General features: G+C 43.8%; 1 protein-coding gene across 1 annotated transcript in view; it reads right to left on the bottom strand.

The window, feature by feature from the left end:
- Positions 1–2,982: 2,982 nt before the first annotated feature.
- DNAH3 (dynein, axonemal, heavy chain 3) overlaps positions 2,983–24,026 on the bottom strand; it is a 135,781-nt gene continuing 114,737 nt past the window's right edge. Inside the window, exons 53-61 of the mRNA XM_012644945.1 lie at positions 19,847–20,072; positions 16,489–16,733; positions 14,764–14,880; positions 11,940–12,094; positions 10,478–10,645; positions 8,750–8,892; positions 6,138–6,342; positions 5,287–5,424; positions 2,983–3,336 (exon numbers count right to left, since the gene is read on the bottom strand). Of these exons, the coding sequence (XP_012500399.1) occupies positions 2,983–3,336; positions 5,287–5,424; positions 6,138–6,342; positions 8,750–8,892; positions 10,478–10,645; positions 11,940–12,094; positions 14,764–14,880; positions 16,489–16,733; positions 19,847–20,072 (1,751 nt within the window). The remainder of the gene's footprint in view (positions 3,337–5,286; positions 5,425–6,137; positions 6,343–8,749; positions 8,893–10,477; positions 10,646–11,939; positions 12,095–14,763; positions 14,881–16,488; positions 16,734–19,846; positions 20,073–24,026) is intronic.

Here is a 24,026-nt window from a genome sequence, read left to right as displayed (position 1 = left end):
GGTCTCATGGTGGAGGCATTTCCCTGCTCAGAGGTAGTTCTAATGTTTAAAGTTAAGTATTTCCTATGCAACATAGGGCCTGGGAAGTCAAGCCAATTACTTCATTTGGTGGTCAGCCAATGAAGCAGTGATCTGTTCCTGTACTGGAGGGGAAAACTGGACCAAGTGAGACATGGCTCGCCCGTCTCCATCGTGGTTCCTTTCTAAGTAACTCAAGGTGATTTAAACTACATGCAGTTTTTTTACTTACTCTACTGAGTGTAGAAATCACCCTTCTTACCCAGCCTCCTTCAAGATGAAAGTTTATCTAATTGCTAGCCAGCCTTTGCACATCTTCCACGTGCCAGGAATCTTACCTAAATGTGACTTTTATATGCTTAGCCCCCTTTGCAAAGATGCATATACTATTACTCAAAAACATAATTGTCGATTTACTATCAAACCTAAGTAACCTGTGTTTCTGTTTGTAATAATATTTTCCCCATTTTCTCTCCAAGACTATAAAATCCCCACCTTCAGTCTTATAAAGGCAGAACCTACTTTCCCTACATCCCCTTCCTTCAATGTAACTATCTTCCCATACTGACAAGGGTTGAACATAACTGTTTACCCAACAGCTAGATTTTTAAAGAGCAAGGACTAGTTTGGTGACAAGGTTTGTCTGATGTCATCTGCTGAGCTATTTATAAGCAGGGCCTGCAGCTTCTCACTGAGCTGATCTCTGGCCATCTCTTCCCCAGGACTCCAGCCTCTAACTCACCACGATTTCTGAAGAGCATATTGCTCTTTCCTAGGAGGAGACATTAATTACTGCATTGGCCCCAGTAGAAAATGACCTCAAATTTAGGGCAATCTTTCTTTTCAAAGTGGAGGAAATTTTTTAAATTACAAAAATTTAATCCATCGTATGAAAACATTCTGTCCCTTGACCCCTGAGGAATGAGACAGTCAGTCCCTGCCGCCCTCAGCTTTTTGTTGCTGAAGCTGAAGTTAGATAACTGTAATTAAAATTCAATTGTTCTCTTAGCAACCCCCTCACAGCCAGCTCTTTTACAGCTTGCAATGTGACTTACCTACCAGTCCAAGATTCCGGGATTTGAGATCCAGGACATCTTTCTATCGGAAATGACTAACAATCTGATTTGGAACAATAAGGCAGTTCAAGCTATCTGTTCATTCTGATTTTTTTGCCCTATTGAGAAAAGTTTTGTTTCTTGGGGGGAAAAAAAAAAACTCTTAAGCTAGCTACTTTGAGCTGAAGGAGACTGTCTCCTCCTCACTTGTCTCTTTATTGCCCCCTGGCAAGATTTGAAGAATTTCCCTTGACAATCTCTGGGATCACTTGGATCATTTGCTGATCTCAGAATTCAGAGTCCTCAATCAGAATTTGGTCGGCACCATGAAGAAACTGAAATGTCCGGAATATGTTTATTTGGTTCTCAGAAGTTTCCCACATTCAGGAAAAATCAAAGACCCTGAGTCAGGACATTTCTTCTAGAGATAAGGCAGAGAAGCCAGGCCAGACACATTAAGACTCTCAAACAGCCTTATGTCTTTGCTCAGTTGCAGAGTGACCAATGGGAATGCCCTGAAAGAAGCCATTTGGAGCCAAAGGCTACATGAGAGAATTCATGAAGAAGTAATACATCAAGAATTTGATTTTTATCTTCCTCAAGATTCTCTTCCAGCTGTCCCTAGGGAGAAACAAGTGATTGAAATTTCTTGGACAGAGTTGTGTAGTTGGAGCTGAGATTCTACATAACATCAGAGCCAAGTCCTTGGCAGAGAGGCAGCCTGTGGCAGTGAAAAATGCATGGGCTCAAGAGCCAGACCAACCTCGGCTCAAACTTGGCTCTGCGATGTGAAAGAGCTTAGTGATCTTAGGCTACTTAATCTCTCCAAACCTCCAGAGGGAGAGACAGTCACTCCCACCACACAGCATCAAGCAAGATATCTAAAGGCCAGGGGACAAACCATGGCACACAGTAGGCATACAACAAATATTGCTTCTCTCACTTCCCCTTTCTTCCTGAAATTTCCACCCATCTGTGTAGGCCAGCAAGAGAAGCAACTGGGTCTCAGTTCTACCACTGACTAGGTGTGGAACTTTGGGCTAGTTACTTGTTTAAATCTCTGTTTTTGCATCTGTGAAATAGAGATTAATGATAATACCTACTGCATAAGATTGTTGTGAGTAGTGCATTTTAATATATCAAGAACCTTAACAGGCTGGGCGCGGTGGCTCACGCCTCTCTGGGAGGCCAAGGCGGGCGGATTGTTTGAGCTCAGGAGTTCGAAACCAGCCTGAGCAAGAGCGAGACCCCGTCTCTACTAAAATTAGAAAGAAATTAATTGGACAACTAAAAATATATAGAAAAAATTAGCCGGGCATGGTGGCGCATGCCTGTAGTCCCAGCTACTCGGGAGGCTGAGGCAGAAGGATCACTTGAGCCCAGAGTTTGAGGTTGGTGTGAGCTAGGATGATGCCGCGGCACTCTAGCCCGGGCAACACAGTGAGACTCTGTCTCAAAAAAAAAAAAAAAAAAGAACCTTAACAAATAAAAGGGGCTCAAGATTCCATGTGGATAGACTGGAAAAGAAGTAATTGAAATTCAATGACAATTATAGCAAAATAATATGAAAAAAATAACCATAAGGGAACCTAGCCAAATGACTCAAAGTCTAGGTCAAAGAGTCCCACTGCCTGTGTTCAAATATTACTTTAGTAGCTATCTGATTCAGAGGATATGACTTAGCTTCTCTATATCATGGTTTCTGTAGCCATAAAAGGAGGATAATAGTAATAACCTACTTTACCGGGCTGCTGGGAAATACCTGGCTCATAGCAATTGCTCTGGCAATATAATCATCATCATTACCATCATCGCTGTCATCTTCACTCCACTTGACTCTCAAGAAAGGAAAGCTAGGTTGTAGTAGAGAATGACATGCCTTTTATTTTCTATTTTGAGACAAATGCCATCAGTTATCCAGCTGGCACAGTGAGGCCACCCCTCGGTTTATCCAGTGCTTCTGGGGCATGTCTGTTGGGAGCTCAATGGAGAGGACATAGTTGGTAGAGTGGCCTGTGGTGGAGAGGATTCCTCTCCGGGCACTTGTTTTGTAGACTGGACACACGTAAATGTTCTGGTGCAAAAACATGGCACTCTCCCCCGGCTTCAGCCAAATGATGGGCAATGGGTCGTACAGGATTTTGGGAAGAGACTCCCCAATCTGCATCGTTTTCCTGTCCCAACGGGCACCTTCTAAAAAGAGCCCTTTTATGTAGGCCCCGTCTTCTGGATTACTCTCTATGACCGTTTCTTGTGTGGTTACCTGGAAGAGTGGAAAGCTGTGAGTTTCATTGCCTGCCCTTTTCCTACGTGGGGCAGCATTAAGAGATTGGAATAGTCTGATACACAAAGTGCAACCTAGCTGCAACGTCTGCCTCTCCCAGGAGGTATCACCAAGGGCAGTGGGGCTTCTGCAATAATATCCCTGCCTGCTATACCTGGTCCAGGTCTGATTCCTAGTCAGCAGGCTGCTCTTTATATGTGGTGGGCACAGAAAATGCACTGAGGCAGGAGCCAGGAGGCCACATTAATTATAACTAATTCAGCGACTTTGCACAATCCCTTCTCTTTCAGGACCTGGATCTTCAGATTCAGAGGCAGGATGGTAAAACAGTTGTGGGAATGAGGGTGGGGAAAATAAAGACTTGATCTGTAGTTTTTGTCAATTTCTCTGCTGTGAAGATTCCCACCACGGTCAATTTCAGGCTACCAACTATTTAACAATCAGCTTCCCAAATTCCTGAAAATGAAATGGCTCTAGCTACTTGGTATGATTGAGCTCCTACACACCACTGTTTAGATTCAGAGGCAGTAAATTCAAATTCCTTCAGATAAATGCAGAAAATGGTCAAAGTATAGGAGAATAGGGAGTGGTGGGGATTATGATGAACCAGAGAGCACAAGTTCCATTTAAAATCATTCAAATTATAATATTCTTTTGTTATTGTGAATGGAATGTTTTTCCCACTTCTAAGTACTTATTGCAAGAATAGAAAAAGGCTATTGATTTTTGTATATTTAACCTTACAAATTCTTCTATAGTTGTTCCTTGACTTACAGTGGGGGTTATGTCTCAATAAACCCACTGTAAGTTGAAAATATTGTAATTCAAAAATGCATTTAATACACCTAACTACCTGACATTATAGCTTAGCCTACCCTAATTTAAACATGCTCAGAACGCTTACATTAGCCTAAAGTTGGGCTAAATTATCTAATATAAAGCCTATTTTATAGTAAAGTGTTGAACATCTCATGTAGTTTATTGAATACTGTACTAAAAGTAAAAAACAGAATGGTTGTATGGTTACTCAAAGTACAGTTTCTAAGGAATGTATAATCACTTCTCCTCCATGGCAAAGTTGAAAAATTTTAAATCAAACCATATATAGTCAGGGACTTCTATATATGTATGTGTGTGTGTGTTTATTTTTTTTAGAGAGAGAGAGATGGAATCTCTCTGTGTTGTTCAGCCTGGACTCAAACTCCTGGGCTCAAGCAATCCTGCCTCAGCCCTCTGCTTCCCGAGTAGCTGGAGTTACAGGCATCAGCCACCTCACTAGGATTTCTAGCTATACAATCATTTCAACACCAAAAAAGATGGTCTTATCTTTTTTCCAATGTTTATCCTAGCTGTTTTGCTTTCTTATTGTGTTCATTTTGGCTTAGCATCATCTTCAAAGGCCAATCAAGTTCACTCATAAACTAAATTAAGACCTAGGGCAACCAGTTTGTGACCTCTGAACTAGATGATCTCAAAGGATCTTTCCATAGAATTAAAAATCCTACAGTGTTCTACAACAGTCCATCTCACCCCTTCCTCTCCACCTGTGGAATGGGCGATTCTTTAATATTGGCTGTTCCTTTGACTTTACTCCAAGCAAAGGACTACCCAAGGCCATTAACATTCTTTCAAATGAAGAGTCCACCACATTGTGTGGGGAGGATGCTTTCATTTTTCTTGGTATGATAGTGGCAGAGTTTTCCTCTGGAAAGATTCCTTTTTATATATACAGAGACAAAGCCTTGGGTATCCTCTAATTCTGCCGGGAATAGCTTTGGAGCTACCGTAAGTCATGCTGAATTCTTCATTTGTACTATCTCAGGAGCATTTGGTCCTTAACACACCCAGCTGTTTGGACTCCTGAGGAAATCAGCAACATTGTTTTGACTGACTGGCCCCTTGAGTGGACCTAACCCAAAGCACCCCTACCTCAAACTCAAATCCGACGTGGTCAATGGGGATGGTGTATTTTCGGGCATAATTTTGAGAGACGCCTGTCAGAAAAGATTGTGTGAAGTAGAATCCGGAGATCCAAAAGACCACAGGGGGGCCCTTGTCAATCCATTCCTGGAGAGCCACAGAAATCAAAATTCAAAATCAACAACACATTAAAGATCGTTCAAAGGCAGGTAACATAAACAAGTCCTATAAGGAAATAGGCCTTTTCTCATTCTTCTTGAGACAGGCAGCCCTCTCGGTTTAGCTTATATTTTCTCACTCTTGACATGAGAAAACAAAGAAATATATTTCTACTTTAATAAAAGCACAGGTGCAAGCTTGTGTCAGGGATACAATAGAGTGGCGAGGACTGTAGCAGTGGAGAATATGTGCCTTGCCTTGTCTAAACTGAGCGACAGCCACTCATCTCCAGCAACAGTTGCCGTGCAAGAATGCAGGCCCATTGTTTCAGTTCTTCCATTTTTGCAGTACAAACACCTGGATTTTCTTGTGTAAAAATCCAATGTTTATATGCTAGCTCAAAAATTTTTAAATTACCGGGCAGCCAAACCAAACCTATCTATTGGTCAAATCTGGCCCATTAGCCACCAGTTCGTGACGTTTATTCTAGTTCCTATTCCTGCCTCCATAGGCTATAATCTTTTCAAGGACTTTTAAGTCTCCCTCCTGCCCCCAACTCTGGGGAGACTGTTTGCAGGTGCTCAATCCGGGATGCAGCGTGGCTGCCTGCCCTACACTCCTGCCTCTGATCTGTCATCTCAGAATGTCCTCTCTGCCTAAATGTGCATGCCAGGTGCCCAGTTACCCGGACTCCCAGGTACCTGGAAGAAGGTCAGGCGGGCCAGCAGGTCAGCGATGTAGCCCCCCAGTGGCTTTAGTGATGGGTAGGACTTGGCCGCCCACATGGCTGGCACTTTACCCATGAGCATGCTATTGAAGACTTCCTCCAGCTCTGAGGACATCAGGACCTGTCCTTTGATGGCTCGACCAAGATCGATAAGGCTTCTGCGAACCACTTTGGTCAGCCTGCAAGGACAGAGGAGCTGGCTGGGCCTGGCTCTCCCGTGGTCCCATTCCACCCGAGTACACTGACTCTAGGTATCCTTTTACTTTCCCCCCTTTTAAAAGGTCAGATAATTAATGTATAATCATTAATCAAGAAAAAATTAAATCACCAAATCTCCCCACCTAAAGATAACCTTGATTTATATTTTCCCAGGTATTTCTCTATATAAACACAAAATATCTTTTGATGGGATCATACTATATTACCTTTTTGCAAACTGTTTTTCTCTCTCAGCATATAGGGAACATCTTTCCAATTCAATAACTAAAGACCTAAATTGTCCTTTGTAATGACTGCAAAGTGTTTCATTTTGTTTAACTCTTCCCCTATTGTATCAAAATATATTATTTCTAGATTGTTGTCATTGTAAACAACATTGCTAGGAAATTCCATCCATATATCAATCTTTGTGAAAATTTCTAGTTATTTTCTTATTAAAAGACTTTCTGGGTCAAAAGGTGTGCAATTTTAAGGCTTTTGATTCATATTGTCAAGGTTGTTCTTTTTATAGACTATGAGGTGCACACCTGAGAAAAGGCAGCTGAAGGGCAGCACGAGAGATGCCAAGGTTCACCTGTGTTTCCCTCTGGCCTCTATGTCCTGAGGCCCAGCCAAGCCCAGAGGGAATTCGCCTCAGGGTACCGAAGAATCTACCACCAGAAGGAGCTTGTCATCTCCAAAGATTTATGGAATCTCAACCAAATGGACAGGAGAATGGTCAAATGCAGGAAAAGAATTTCTGGATGTATAACCTCTAAACATTTATATCAAGAGGAATTTAAGGTTCAGACATGTGCTTTTTAAGGAGTCAAGGGGCAAAGCTGCCATCTGAGGGATGACACCACAGACCTCTATTATACCTAAAGGATTACTTGCAAAATTTTTCTTTCTATTCTTGCAACTATGAGCTCTGCTAGTTTCAAAGTTTTAGTATTCGAGGAAGGAACACTTGCCCCAAAAGACACAATCATGGTCTCCCTGATTTGGAAGCTGAGCTATTGCCTAATCATTTGGGGCTTCCCCTACCACTGAGCGAACAGGTTAAAAAAAAAAAAAAAAGGTAGTGGGGAGGAATGTTAGAGTTTTGCTTGAAGTGATTAATCCTGATCATCGCTGGAAAATAAGATTGCTGTTTCCCCATCCACCATATTACAATGGCCAGTGGTAAAGGCTATTGAAATCCCCTGCAACAACCGAGGAAGAGCTGGCCTTAGAGAAGAATGGGTGCAGAGGAGAGAAGCCATTAGGCCTGGTGTCTGATTGGACAGACTAGGACTGCAGTCTGTCTACACCCATCGTGCCAGGGTATCTGGCTCACACCCCATACCTTTCTTGGTTCCCTTACAACCAACCGCCTGTAGACGCTAGAGACTAACCCTAACACTGGGGAAGCTGAGAAACTCTCAGTAACATTCCTCCAGTTACCTAGTCCTCCAGAGTCAAGGCTGTTCCTAAAACTGAGCAACAATGCAATGATGTAAAATAGAGACAGCAAGACGTGGAATATCTGGAGGAGCAAGAACTTTGGACTTGGAGGCAGAAGTGATGAGTGTTAGCCTGCTTGGCTCTGAGACCCTTGAGACCTGCATCAAACCACTGTCATCTCTGGACCTCAGTTTCCTCATCTGGCCTAGATGGTCTTTGGTAACCCTTTCAGTTTTGACTATTTAGAAATCAAATCAAGGTAATCCCACTAGGCTCTATGCTATAGTAACCGGAGGGGAAGAGGGACTAGAAGAGTAGGCCAGAGACCCTTGGCCCCATGGCCATCCCATAACACCCCTATCTCTGTGGTAGAGGCAATGGGATGAACTTCTGCCACCCCTTTCTACATTCGCTCTGATTTCACATATTGGTTAAGCACATGGGCTTTGGAATCAGACAGCCTGGGTTCAAACTCAGTTCTGCCGTTGAATGACTGTGCAACCTTGGGCAAGTTACTTAACCCTTCTGGATCTCAGCTTTCTCATCTGTAAAATGGGGGTAGAGGGATTAATAACTGCGTATATTTCAAAAGACTATTGTGTGGTTTGAATGAGAACCATGCATAGGGCTTAGAACGATATCTGGCACTAAGGGCTCAATAAAAGTGGCTCTAATGACTACTTCTACTATTAGCTTGTGCTTGGTAGGGTTTTAGCCTAACTGTATAGATGTCACATGAATGAACGGGAGAGAATGAATAGGAGTGATTTAACCCTGGGTCAACACCTGCTGGGGGTGTTACTTATAGCCCTCCCTGTGCATGGGGCAAACCACTTCCTCTACACAGCAACCCCTTTTCAAGCAACCCTCTCAGTTACTGCCCATTAGGTCCTCCCCCTCAAACTCCAACTCCCAAGATTCCAGCAAGATCATCCGGCTCACCTGTTGAATCTGATGATCTCCTGCCTCAGGACGGTGTTCATAGATTCCTCATAGACCACAGGGTACAACTTCATGACCTCTTCTAGGTTAAAGTCTTTGGGAAGCTTGGAGAGTATGTCCTGGGCTAGCTCCTCAACTACTTCCTTAAAGTGTAGGCAGTAGAGAGGTGAATGAGAAACAAGCCCCGCAGACTGTGGCTTTGTGTGGGTAAACTTGAAGTAGGGGCATCTGTCTATTCAGACATCCTATATTGGACCTCCCTGGGAACTCTCCTACAGAAGCCAATTCTGCCTCGGGGTGGGGAAAGGGCACTCATCACCCCACCGGCTTTGGGGAGGACATCACCCCTTGGCCCAGAAAGTGAAGATACTAAGCAGTGAGAACCTTGTCCTCACACCTGGGGCAAGGGCCTGAGGGCCAGTGGGCGAATTCCTGCTCAGGTAGGCTCAGGACAGCACTGATCCTAGGCGAGGGTCTCCCAGGGCTCTCACAGCTGGCCCCTGATGACCAGCTCCTGGAGTCTGTGGGACTCTCTCTCACTACCAGTGACACCGGGAAGCAGGAGGCCATTCCTCGTCACTGAGCAAGAAAAGCCCAGGGCACTGGGCTTAGCTGCATAGGGAAGGGGACAGGCCTAGAGGCTCCAGGAGGAGAAGGACCTGGGTGTGAGAGGGACAAAGAGCTCTGCCATCCTGTGCAGGTGGGAGGCTGGGACGTACACGTCCTTCCCTCTTCCCACTGTGAGGGAAATTTCCACTCCTACATTGGGACACAGCAACCAGGCTGGTTTCCCTTCATACCAATGACCACTTACGCCACTATGAACTAAATCAAGAAACCAAATAAGCAAGTTCCACAGCTGAGAGGGGTTGGACATGAGGTAGCTGGGAAGGAGGAGAAGGGAGGGATGGGGGTGGGTGGAGTCAGGAGACGGTGATTTTGGGTCTGGCTCTGCCTCCCGTTTTATGAAAGACTTGATGCGGGTCATTTCCTCTCCCAGGGGCCGTTTCCCTCTCACTTGTAGACTGAGTAGGGTGACTGCGTCAGTGCTTCACAAAGCGTGGGTCGTGACCGCTAGAGGTACCCCAAATGATTGTAGGTATTTCCACTACACAAAACGACATGATAATGTTGAGTCATAGGGTGAAAAAGTTACTCCTCAAGTTTTGACCGTCTTTCTCTTTTCATTCCCCTCAAAGAAAAAGGCACAGGTTGGTGTCAATTTCATAGTTCTGTGACACTTGCCAATCTCCCCCACCTCCTACCCACTGCCATTTAACAAGAAACCAGCAAGACCTCAGCCAGCATCACCATCTGGAAAGAACTGCATCACTGTTTAGCTTTCATTTTCTTTTTGTGTCTGTCATGACTTGACGGAAATGATACTGGGTTTCCACTTAGGGTTCCAATGTGAAGGTTTTGAAATACATGTTTTTAAGCAAAATAGAGTCGTTTTAAAATATTATGTAAATGGATTATAGGTGATACAGGGATATAGCAAGAAATCACAAAGTTTATACAGGAATAGTGGACATTTTGGAAACCCTCATTCCTTTTCAGTTCTATATTTAAGGACTCTCAGAAGTGAGACCAGAACACCCATCCCCTCCCTCAGGGGCCTGCCAGGCCTCCACGTCTGCCTTCTTGATCATCCTACAATCCTGTGCACCCACTAGATGGAAAACTGCCCAGCAGATTGGATCGCATCCCCACCCCAAGCCCGCTTACCTGAGGGGACTTGCCACTCCCTCCCGACTGTCTAGGCAGCGTCAGCAGCACCCCTTGGAACAGCTGGTTGGTTTCCTGGTTGTCTTTGGTGATGTCTGCGTTCTCATGGAGGCCAAACACTTCGGGGTGCGCTGTGATGGGCAGGCTCCTGAGGTAGTCGATATAGGTCTGGAAAGGAAATCTCCAGTTGACATAAATGCAGCGACTCTGGGGTTCCACAGATGACTCAGGGCTTAGCTGTGCCCGACCTGAACAGGAATTGTTACTGAAAACTTGGCACTTATCCTCAAGGCCACATCAGAGGAATGAGAACAAATGGTTTTGGGAGGAGGAAAGAGAAGTTTTATTACTTTGTCTGCAAAGGAGAAAAAATGGTAGACCTTCTCGTCTCAAAATCCAAATTTCCTGAACATTAGCAGAAATACAGACCTTTTAAAGGGAGGGCCCCTCAGTTCTATGCTATTGTGGTTAATTGTTCTAATCGTCCCATCTCTGCCAAAGACAAAGCCTATGGCCTCCACCAGCTACCCACCTGGGGGGCTGGTGCCACCTGGGATGGCCGAGTTATCTCTTTTAACAAAGGACTCAACTGGCTTCAGGGATGTAGGCCAGGCTGCAGTTCCCAAGAAGAGTAGGGGAAGTTTTAAAGAGACAGAAAATCTTTTTTTTTCTTCAGGCCCTTCCCTCTGTTGCATATTCACACCGTATCAGTAGCACAGACCACACACACACACACACACACACACACACACACACACACACAGGCTGGGCCCACACATCCCAAACTCTTCCTCATCCAGTTTTCTGGGGAGTGAGTATGAAGGCAGATGGGGCTGTGTATCTCTCCTCCCACCACTAGCTTCCTCTCTGCTCCCCTGGAAGGCCTGGCTTTGGAGTCAGACAGAACTGGGTTTGGATCCTAGCTCCATCACAAGCTAACTGTGTGACCTAGAGCTTGTCATCTCCCCAGTATCCTTATCTGTAAATGGAAAGACACATGAAGTTATAAAGGAATCAGGCCCTGGCGTGTAACAAGTGATCAATAAAAGTAAGCTCTTTTTCACCCTTCCTCCAGATTTCTTGTGTTCATCTTCCCTTTCTCATTCCCCATCCAGTTTTTCTGTCCCTCACCTTTTGCTACCTTCTGTGCCTTTGTTTTCAGGCAGCAATTTCCAGTCTGCCCACTACTGAGGGTTCATCTTAAGCATCCTTCTCTCCGCCATGCCCATATGGATGGACCCTATGTTTTGAAAGACCTTTTCTACCAAATACCCAGGATTCATTAAACAGTCACAATGCCTCTCTTGATGGCTTTTGGGGACTACTGAAAATAGCTTAGGGATCCAGGTCAGGAAGCCCCAGGCAGCTCCTGAGCTCTACTTGGCCACGCTGCAGCTCTGTAGCCATATGGGGACTACGGAGCCCCTGTGGGGGAAAGAGGCGGCCACCCTGCCCCCCTCACCTGATAGGAGCCATGGGGAGGGATGTAGTAAGTGTCTCCAGGAGCAAGTCTGTAATGGTCCTGCTCGATTTCCGCACAGTAGAACGTGGACAGAAGGGACAGCAGGAGACGCCTGTCTTTGTCATCGGTCACTCTGCCTCCATAATTACATTCCCCTGGTGACAACCGACAGAGAGAGAAGTTGAGCCCAGGGATGGTCATAATGAGCCTGGTTATTAGCCTGAAACAGGGGATTATTCCAGCCAAGGAGCTCTGTTGGCACACAGGGTTGCTGAAGCCATGCTCAGCTTGGGAAGAGAAGGCGTTTTTGATATTGTGGCTGCTATGGAAATAGTATATTTCACCACATTATAAATTAGAAAAGAGAGATAAACCAAAAGAAAACAATACAATCACTAAGAATTCCACCAAAGATAACTATTAATCTTTAGGCATCTTCCAGACATTTTTTTCTGTGTATATGTACACATATACGTGAAAGGCATTACAGAAATGTGGTTTAGGGCATAGACTTTGGCATGAGACCATCCTCAGTTCCAATTCCAGCTCTGCCACTTAACAGCAGTTTCTCATTGGTCGGAAAATGGAGATAACTGCAGTACCCAGCTTACCCGGTTGTGGTTTAGACTGCGATGACGTCTATAAAGCATTTAGCATGATTCTCAGCATACTGAAAACATTCCATTAATGATGGCTACTACAAAGATATATATTTTAGAAATTTGAGATTATCCTGTGTATACTGCTTTGGGATATGATTTTCCCCACTCTGGTACTTCATCATTAACATCATTCTCTGAGACTCAGGTCTCTATACTCAGATTTCTATAAAAAAGAATTAGTTAATTCTTTGGAGAAGACATCAAATCCAGCTCTCCAACCCATGACACATTTCCCAGCTGGTCCAGATTCAGGGTATGTGGGTGCCATCTGTAGTTGAGGTCAACACACTAGGTCTGCAAGGAGGAGACACATGTGTGCATGCGTGTGTGTGTGCACGTGTGTGTGTGTGGGGGAGGCACAATGGCTCCCTGAAGGATGGGCTCAATCCCAATTACATCCCCTTTCAGAAAGAGGCAGGTCTACAGACAGGAAACAGGAGGTAAGACCCAAGTTAGGAGGTGAGAGGACTCAGCTTTTCTCGGTCCTGGCTTGGAGGGGTCTAAACGTCTTAGAGCAGGATCCTGGGTGGCTGGCTAAGGGAAAAGCAGGAGACTCAGAGGAAGCTCATATTGAGTAAGTTGAGCCCTACAGAAGCTGTTTTACCTTCAGCAGAGACTCCTGCCAATTCATGTTGGAAATGTAGAGTGGGTGAGAAATGGACCTTTAATGTCTTACACCCTTGTTATTTGGAGGGTGTTGGTTACCTCAGCCTAACTAGTCTATCATGACTAGGACAGTTGGAAAGTGACTAGCTGGCTGGCACAGATAGGGAAGGTTGGTTTATGACGTGTGTGCGATTCTCTACTCAGACCATATCCCAGGGCAATTATGCACTCATTCTGGTCTGAGGAGGAGCCCTGGGATATGCGTCGGCATGGCCCAGTAGCCCGGGAATACAGCTCCCTTCTTGGGAGAAGTTCTTTTGCCAAACTAAGATCCATTGATCTTGTGCTTTGTGTCACTTGGGTTTTGTTTTAGGGAACACCATACTGAGTTAAGATCAGTGTGACCTTCTACAACTGAACTTAATCACTCTAAAGCACCAGCGATCAACTGTGGTCCAAAAAACCAATTTTTCAACCTTGGCTCTATGAGCATGTTGGAGTGGATAGTTCCGTGTTGACGGGGCAGAGGGGTGCGGGGAGCTGACCTGTGCATTGTAGAATGTTTAGCAGCATACCTGGCCTCTATTCACTAGATATCAGTAGTGACAGAGGCCTTTTAGTTGTGACAAACCAAAGCATCTCCAGACATTGCCAAATATCCCCTGGGGGTCAAAATCACCCGCAGTTGAGAACCACTGCTCTAAAGCCTCAGTCTCCTCAGCTGTAAAATGGGATTACTAACATGGAGTCCATAGAATTGCTGTGAAGACTCAGTGCATTGATTATGTGGATAAAGTATCTGCTGCATGCTTGGAAAGGATACAAACTCCTTAATGTAAGGAACTGAAGAGGGAACTTGCCTGTGATCTTGAAGATGTCCTACTTTTTTCATTAAGCTGCAGTTTGACCTTTGGTCATGGTATTCCAGTCATTGAGCACATCTCTGTTTTATCCCTGTCTCTGGGACTACATGGTGTGTTTCTTGAAGGTAGTGACCAAGTTTTATACATTTACATTCCTTTGTATACATTATGTACATACTGGGTGACTAATAAAAGGTTGCCGATAGATTACTTTAATACAAAACAGCTAGTGCTATTTCTACCTCAGGATCACTCTGCCAGAAATGCTTTTTCCTCCCCTCCCCCACCCCTGTTTTTCTTCCACTTGTAAAACTCCTACACATCCCTCAAAACCCATCTCATGCCTTCAGGAAGTTTTCATGATCACCTCCTTCCCCCACTCCTGAGATTTAATCATTATTTTGTCTACTTCATAAATGTTTCTCTTGTTGAACTTATTACTGCATTATCATTTATTTCTTTATATTTTTCTCCTTTTGTAAACTGTAAGAGTCCCTTGAGAGTAGGGATTATATCTTCATTTTCTTTCTTTTTTTTTTTACAATATCCAGCATGATGACCAGAATTAGTAAGAGCTCAATGTTTGTTGAATCAATGAGTGAGTGAGTAAGTGAAAGAAGACAGGGTCAGAAGAGCAAGAAGGTGGAACATGACACTGGGCATTTACAGTAGGAAAGCTTCTCCCATAAATACCTGTCAGGTAGGTCAGAGCATCAAATGGCACCTCCTTGTAGTCATTGAGAAACATCTGGATCTGCCGCATACTAATTCTCAGGTCAGATTCGTTGAATTCATAAGGAATATTCCAACCTGCATGAGGCAGAGAAGAATTAGAGGCTTCAGTGCTGAGAGCTCTTAATTTCCTCTCAAACATTGTGCCCGTGGAGTCAAGCATCATTATGGACCAAGAGCCTCTTTTAGCCCCGTGAATATCAAGCACTGTGCCAACTATTAGCCTTGACATTTACTGCCAACGTGGGAGCCATTCTGCCCGAGAAAACATCCATTCTAAAATCAATTTCCTTATGGACCTCCCCATTTGTTAAGGAAGATGTTAACGTCCTGGGATTTTTGGAATGAGAATTATTCAGCCTGGCTGGAATACTGTGGTAATGCACAGAGCTCCAAAAATAGCACTAAAGCATAGCGAGAGAGCAGTAGCTGTGATTGGGCAACAGAGCCGAGCTGGTTTTGAGAATTCTCCTCCTTGGGCTCCTGGGAACACTGCACGGCCAGCCTTGAAGAAATGACCACTTGGATTTCCAAGGGCATAATGATAAATGCCCCCTGGGGCCGGACAGTGACATACGTGTGTGTATGTGTGTGTGTTTGTGTGTGTGTGTGTGTGTAAACCGGGCCTGGTGTAGGGCAGCAGAGAATGGGCGGACCTGTGTTCAACCAAGAAGCTTAATTTCCTCCTAAACATTCACATTCAAATTAAAAATTTAACAAAATAATAAAATTTGTGTGCTGACAAACGGACTTCAATGGGATAGTTGGTTGTGAGCCAAACAGTTGCATGGCCTTTTGGAGGCCTGGCGTGGAGAGCAGACAGGTGGTGGGAGACGTAGTGTCAGAACACAGGGGCAGAGGGAGCGTCCCCTGGGGCCATCTCGTCTCCCAGGGCCAGGGTGTGCAAGTAGAAGGAAAGGAAGGGGATGCTCAGAGGGAATGACCAGGAGGACAACGTGCCTCCTTATCCAACCCCGAAGAATGGCAGAGACTGTCTTGAGGTAAGTCATTTCAAGGCCATTGAACAGAATCAAAGGCAGCCCATAGGTGAGAGAAAGGTAACCCAACCCTAAAACCTTGACGATATGGGATTTGTATTTAGCAGTTGGATGATCTGCTCTCACACAGAGCATTAAGTTACTCATGAGTTAGGCCATGGATAGGTGATGTTAATAAGGAAATATATTTTTATTTTTTGAGAAGAAGCACAGATAGTTCTCCCAGGTGTATTTCTGTCTTTCATTGTCACGTCCATGTAAAGAGAGGTGCCCAAGATGTAATAAATCACCTGATAACACCTCCCTGGAGAATGGCTGTTGTGTTGGTGATAGGAAAATAAATGCCAAAGGGATAGAGCCTCTAGTTGGAGGCTCTATTATCACATTATTTCAGTCATTAGGAGACCTCTGGTTGTGGAGCGTCGCCTCTTTCCCTGACATTGACACTGATCTGGTTATGGGGATGCCAGACTTAGCAAATAAAAATACAGGCCCCTCAGTGAAATTTTAATTTGGTTAAGTAACAAATCATATTTTGTATAAGTATGTCCTACGTATTGCATGGAACATGCTTATACTGTATTTTACTGGCAACTTGGAGTGCAGACTTGAACACATACCCATAAACACACCTGCACCTGTCTGTGATCCTTCCCCCAGGCAACCCAGGTGTGCGGTCGTCACTTACCCAGGGGCCCAAAGTTTCTCCTCTCTTGAACAATGGCGTGGAAGAAGCAAAGTCCGAACAACAGCTTTTGCCACATCACTGCCTTTGCACAGCTTTGGAAGAACATGGGGTCCGAGATGGGGTCATTGAGGTAGGAGCGCAAAAGATTGGCCCGGAGCCCTTTGGGGGGCTCATTGGTCATTTTGATCCCATTCTGGAGAATGCTGACTGGAAACTTCTCTGACGGATAGCTGGTTAGCCAGAGTCTGGAAGAACAACAGACCCAAGTATTTAGAGCAATGCAATAAGTTATAAGAAAAACAATAACAAAAATAACAGCTACCATTTATTAAGCACACACTAGAAGCCAAAACCATGCTAGGAATTGAATATATGTCCTTTTATTTCCCTGAGTCCTCACAGCCACCCTGTGAGGAGGGTTTACTCTTCCCTTTTACCAGAGAGGAAATAGAGGCCTGGAAGGGCAAGTGGGTTTTTCAAGGACACACCACTGAGAAGTAGCTGAACCGAGATGTGAACTCAGGACTCTCTGACTGCAAAGCCCCTGTTCTTAGTCACTGCACCTCACTCCTCCCCTGTTGGACTGTCTTAGCAGAGATTATGGCTTAAGCACTATACTAGGTGCCACTGTTTCTAGCTTTCAAATACTCACAGCCTTGCTGCTAGGGGAGGAAATGGGGACCCTGCAAAGGATAAAAGACAAGCAAACAGGAAACTACGGTACAAGGTGGAATAAAGTCAAGACCGAAGGGAGGGAAGGAAATAATGAGCCGTGGGGTTCCATGGGAAGAAGGGGTGTCAGGGGGTTGTGGGGAGCCAGGCAACACCAGAGAGCAAAAGTCACAAACTGTGGCCAGGGAGCTCCAGTCCATTGCCTGTTTTTGTAAATAAAGTTTTACTGGAACGCAGCTAAGCCTCTTCATTTACATTTTGTCTAAGGCTGCTGCCACTCTACAGCTACCTACAGGTAGTTGTAACAGAGACAATACGGCCCACAAAGCCAAAAATATTTACTATCTAGCTCTTTATAGAAAAGTTTGCTGATCACTGCCTTATGGGAAATAGTATTTGAAACAGACCTTGAGAAATAGGGAGTTCTTTCTTTAAAATACAAAAGTTTACCTATGCCCATAAAAAATGGGAACATATGTAAAAGTGTTCAGAAGGAAATAAAATTGCTAATTTTATCACCTATAGGTCAACATTTTGGCATATTGCATTCCAGGCTTTTATTAATTTGGTTTTCCTACCCAAGCTCAAGTTACATATACATCATGGTATCCTGTTTTTTGTTTGTTTATTCACTAGACATTAGAGAGATTTCCAACAGGTAGATTTGGGGATGGGAGGTCACTAGAGACACAGGACACAGGATGAGCAGCCATGTGGAGGAGGGAGAGCTGGGACGTGGTCAGGCTCAGTGGGCAGTTGGCTGTGGTCCAGGCACAAGGCCGGGAGTAGAAGAGGGCATAAACTGTTGGCCTGACTTCAACCTGCAGATGGATGATGTTTGGCTCATGCCATTTGAACCCACACAATGCTGTAAACATATTTTTAAAGTAGTTGCCAACTTTTAAAAATCTAGGGCATTTATTTAAAATTCTAGATTCCCACCTTCCCTTTAAAATCATCTGCAGGCGAGGTGCAGCGGCTCACGCCTATAATCCTAGCACTTTGGGAGGCTGAGGTGGGAGGACTGCTTTAAGGTTGCAATGGGTTATGATGATGCCACTGCACTCTAACCTGGGCAACAGAGTGAGACCCTGTTTAAAAATAAATAAAGGAATGAAAATAAAAAATAAAAATAAACAAAACAAAATCATCAGCAAATCTGATCACAAGAAACCTGCATTCCTGCATGGCAACAGTTAGCTGGTATTAAGCAGCACCTGTCCTTCTCTCCAGGGCATGTGCTCCCAGTTCACCGCAGTCCTCACCATTCCCTATTGTCTGATACTAGGGCCGACTAAGGGTTGCTGATGTACTTGGAAAGTGTACTGTTTCTTGTGTCCAGCCCTCTTTGCTCATTTATGTTACATGCCCGGCCACTGTAGGCATTTGAGTTCATAACTTTTGGGTTAGGATCAAATTTTAGTAGACCTTAAATATCAGCATGAATAATTTCTTCTTCATTAAGTATGTCACTGATGGTCAATGAATCCATGCACCATACTAACCAAAGAGCACTCTTGAAACTAATGGACTTTCCTTAAACTGTCCCCTTTGGAAGTCTTACATGAATACAAATCAACTGTGGCCTAATCTGACTTTGTAAATAGGCACCAAACACTTTCCTATTTTTAGGCAGACATGACTAAGATGAAAATAACCAGCTAGCTTTGCTGCCTAGAGCAGGGGTTGGCAAACTTTTCCTGTAAAGGACCAAATAATAAATATTTTAGACTTTGTGGGCCCATGTGGTCTCTTGCAACTACTGTAGCATGAAAGCAGCCATAGACAATACATGAATAAACATGGGTGTTTTTTCAATAAAACAATTTATGGACACTAAAATTTGAATTTCACATAAATTTTATGTGTCTTAAAACATTATTCTTTAGGGCTTTTTCCCAACTATTTAAAAATCAGTTTGCAAGCCGTATCAAAAACTGGTAGCGGGTTGGATTTGGCCGACGGGCCATACTTTGCTGACCATTGGCCTGGAATAACAGAATCCCTGAACATATGAGTTCAAAGGGATTTTCATGTCTGTCTGGTTCATCTCATCATTCTATGAATGCAAAAACTGGGGCTCAGCTTTGCTGGGCTTTAAACTTTACAAAAAACAAATAGCCATTTCCAATGTTGATTAAAATTCCATGGATCCCAAGAAATATAGGATAGAGGCAGGACAAATAGTACCATTTGTACAGATAAGATTTTTTTTTTTAGGCAAATAATAATTTAAAAAAAATCAGACTTGCCAACATTTAATCTACCTTCCCAGACACACCTCCTATTACCTCCTATTACAACTTCTCACAGCACATACCCCTGAGTCATAGGATAACTTCTTAGTATTCCCTTAATACTCCTCTTTGCTTTTACAAATGCCCTCTCTTCTGCATGGAATATCCTTCCTGTAAAACTCCTATTCATCTTTCAAAACCCCAGGTGATTGTCAGGCCTCCAGGCCTTTCCCAACTTTCCCATCTTTTTTCTGTGCTCCATGGTTCTTGTTCAAATAACGAGTATCGCAGGTATTACCCAGTGTCAATGTTATTCATCTATGGGCTGCCTTCTGCTAGACTGCCTCTTAGGGGTATGACTGGGCTTGTTCATCCTTGCATTCCCAGCTGCCAGCATGATGTCTGCAGGTTGGGTCCCAGAGACAGACAGTGGTGGGACAACATCTCACCTGAATTTGACATTGGTGCTCTCAGGAACAATCACTTCCTCACAAATCTTCTCCAGTGCAGGCATCCAGCTTGTGGCCAGGTGGCAGTTCTGTAAGACCACCCAGGTCCCATCTTTGATGGCATTATTGATCATTTTGGCAGCAATAGGGCCTTGGCCTTGGCCAAGGGAGATGGTCTGTGTTTTGGTACCTCCCATGCCAAGATCATCAGCAAACTTCAGCAGCCCTGAGACCAGGAAGAAAGGGGACTTTTGAAAGAGGACAGGCCACCTTAGCCCATAGTAACAATAACAACACGAAAGAAGGGGTTACATTAAAATTTTAGACTCAGAAACTCACTGGCTTATGTTAATTACAAAATAAATGTCTCTCTGCTGAAGATTTAGACAAGGTAAGATGATGGATAAAGCTACAGTCAACTTCCCTTTTGCTCTAAACACATAGACGTTCTTGATTTAAAAAAAAAATTACCCAAACTGAAAAGAAAAAAAAAAATCAGGGTTTGAAAGAAAGAGAAATTCCCAGGTGCCAAACATGAAGAGGAAAATTCAAAAATAGAGATATGAGTACATAACCAAACAACTATGAACTGAGTTTTTACTAATTTATTTTAATAGGAAATATATGCATTTGTACAGTGAAATAAGTAAGTCTCTTTCACTGACCTCAGAGGTAGCCAGTGTTATTAGATTTGTGAATCCTTCCAGAGATATTTTATGCATTTAAATAAACGCATATATACTATTAAACTTAATGAATTTTAGAACACCGCATTTTCTTTTTCACTTAACAATGTACCTTATAGATCTTTTCCACATCAGTACATATATAAAGACCTTATTCTTTTGTAGCTACATAGTATTTCACCATTGGAAAATACTATACCTTATTTAACCCATCTAGAGGTTAGAGTTTTAATGTCCATGGGAGACACAGCTTTGCAATCAAGAGGTAGAGAGCTGGAATTGAGATGCTTATATAAAGTTAAGATTCTCAAAGGGCTGTACCTTCATGTTAAGAAGGCCAGAAATCTGGCTTCCAACTCAAAGAAGCAACATGGAAAATTGTCACTGGCCTGGAGCCTGGATGAAAAAAACAAACAACTCCCCAGTGAGAAATCAAAACACTAAGCTTATGCCACATGCAGATGAGGGGTGTGAATTCACAGTACCCTGTTTTGCGGGATTCCCAAACTGAGAAATTTCCCATAAAATTGATCCAGAATAGCACCCCCCCATCCCACCCCCCGGCATCATTGTTTGCATATGCAAAGTTGTTTTGTTGAGACACTCCTAAAACCCCAGGTATATGAGACTCCCACAAAATAACACAAACTTGCTTATTGTGAACCCACAATAAAGAACAATAAAGAATACAAACTATGTAAGGAAGTACATCACTGTAAGGGACAGTCAGCACAGAGAACAATCAGAATTAATACCCCAAAGATCAGATATGGTCTCTGTTATGGGCTGAATTGTGTCCCCCTAAAATTCATATGTTGAAGTCCTAATCCCCAGTACCTCAGAATGTGATAGTAGAGTAGTTAGAGATAGGGTCTTCACAGAGGCAATTAAGTTAAGATGGGTCATTAGGGTGGGCCCTAATCCAATGTGACTGGAGAAGAAGAGATCAGGACACAGACACAGACACAGAGGGAAGACCACGTGAACGTACAGTGAGAAGACGACCACGGACAAGCCCAGGAGAGAGGCCTCAGAAGAAACCATCCCTGTTGAGACCTTGATTTCAAATTTCTAGCCTTGAGAATTGTGAGAAAATAAATTTCCGTTTTTTAAGCAACTCAGTCTGTGGTACTTCGTTGTGGCAGCCCTAGCAAAGTAAGATAGTCTTTGAAAAAGACACATTAAAACACACACACACACACACACACACACACACACACACATTTAGACATCAGTAAAGAAAGAATATAAAACAATAAAATTCTGAATTCTATTACAAAATATGTATGGATTTGTAATGAAATAAATAAAACTGCTAGAAATGGAAAGCATAGTCATTGAAGATAAAAACTCAAAGCACTGATGAAAAGAGCAGATTAGGTACAGCCAAAGAGAGGATTAGTAGATAGTAGGGTCTACAATCAGTGACCTACCCAGTAGTAATGAGCACTTCTAGCACCCAGATTGAGGTCTCCGAATATCAGTTTCTGCTGAAAGAACTGGGGTTCTTTTGAGAAATATTTGTTTCCAGGTCTGAGGCAAAAAATGTACAAGATGAGACTGTCATATACCGTAATTCTAGAAGGCAAGGAAGCTATCCAAATCTAAAGGGGATTTTTCTTAAAGCTCTCCAGGTGATTTCACATTAGGTAAAAGGCTGATGGGAAACTTCATAAGAGAGGGGTGAGGTGTGGAGAGCTGGTTCATGTCGACAATGCCCGACCCCACTGATCAGTCTTAGAAAAGGAAAGATAACCAGACAGCATGTACCTCCTGATGTGCAGCTCTAGGAGGGACACAGTACTTGTGATGTTTCCTGTGAAATCATCCAAGCTGAATCTCATCAACCTTCTAGAGTAGACAGAGGGGCAGGAATAGGCTAAACGAACCACTGGATGTGACCAGCCCATCCTCTACCAGCACGACGTCATCATTCTGTTATATTCATTTATCACCCTCAGAACATATTCCGATTTTCCCCCCATTTCTCTGCTTTTCTTTTCTTGGTTTCCTCCTAATTTCTCTTTTATAAATCTTCCCCATGAAGGACATAGAGGGAAAAAAGCAAAGGCACCAGAAAGGGGTCATGAATTGCTCCTTGACAATAACATGTTGGTGCTGTACAGGAACCTGGAAGAGGTACCAGTTCATCTCAGCTCCCTCCTCTGCCTTCTTTGGAGGGGCAGGTGTGCTGGCTTCCTGTTCACGTGAGGACACACGCCAAACTCCTCAGCAATCAGGGAGAAGGTCAATCTTGCATTTCTGGTATTCTTTCTTCATTCGGCAACAGAGAACACTAAGGAGTTGAGAACCCCCAGCAGAACAGAAAACGAATCTATTCCTATTAACAAATGAAACCCTTCTATATGTTCCAATGATTTCTGGAAAGACACACAAAACTGGTAAGAGTGGTTACCTCTGGAAGGAAGAGGAGGAAGACGTACCTTACTCGCACTCCATACCAGCTTTCTCAACCCTGTCACAGTTGACATTCTAGGCCGGGTCATCTTCTGTCGTAGGAGGCTGCTCTGTGCACTGTAGGATGTCAAGCAGCATCCTTGGCCTCTATCTCCTAGATGTCAGTAGCATCCCCAAGTTGTGACAACAAAAATGTCTCCACATGTTACCAAATGTCCCCTGAGGGGGCAAAGTCACCCCTGACTGAGCCATTAGCCTGTATCTTTTTGCGTTGCTTGATTTTTTTTTTAATTACATGCGGTATTAATTAATTAACTTATTTACTTAATTTAGAGATGAGGTCTCACTATGTCGCCCAGGCTGGAGTGCAGTCACTATTCACATGCGTGATCATTGCACACTGAAGCCTCGAACTCCTGGGCTCAAGCGATCCTTCCATCTCCACCTCTAGAGTAGCTGACACTATAAGCGAGCGCCACCACACTTAGCTTCTAATTATTTAAAAAAATTAAGGAAGCAATAGTTAGAGAAAATGGTTAAAGGCAAAGGTATAAACTGGCAGCCAGCAGGCTGAATCTAGCCCTGGGCTTGACCTCATAAGGCTTAAAAAAAAAAAAAAATTGAATGAATTACCAAGATTTAAGCATGGGTAAGTGCTGCATTTTTTTTTTTTTGAGACAACAGTCTCACTCTGTTGCCCAGGCTAGAGTGTCGTGGTGTCAGCCTAGCTCACAGTAACCTCAAACTCCTGGGCTCAAGCAATCCTCCTGCCTCAGCCTCTGGAGTAGCTGGGACTACAGGTGCAGCCACCAAGCCTGGCTAATTGTTTCTATTTTTAGTGGAGACGGGGTCTTACTCTTGCTCAGACTGGTCTCGAACTCCTAAGCTCAAGTGATCCTCCTGCTTCGGCCTCCCAGAGTGCTAGGATCACAGGCGTGAGCCACCATGCCCAGCATGCATTTCTAATTTCTCTTGAAAAATCAGATGATCTGGCGATTCTGGGCTCACATTCCCAGATGGCACAATTCGTGGGTGCTAAGTAGCAGCTGCCCCCTTTAGGTGGTAAAAGAAGTCTT

This window comes from Propithecus coquereli, unplaced genomic scaffold (assembly GCF_000956105.1).
Source record: "Propithecus coquereli isolate 6110/MARCELLA unplaced genomic scaffold, Pcoq_1.0 Scaffold223, whole genome shotgun sequence".
NCBI lineage: Eukaryota > Metazoa > Chordata > Mammalia > Primates > Indriidae > Propithecus > Propithecus coquereli.
The sequence above is the reverse complement of the archived record's forward strand: the minus strand, read 5'-3'. Positions and strand labels throughout refer to the sequence as shown.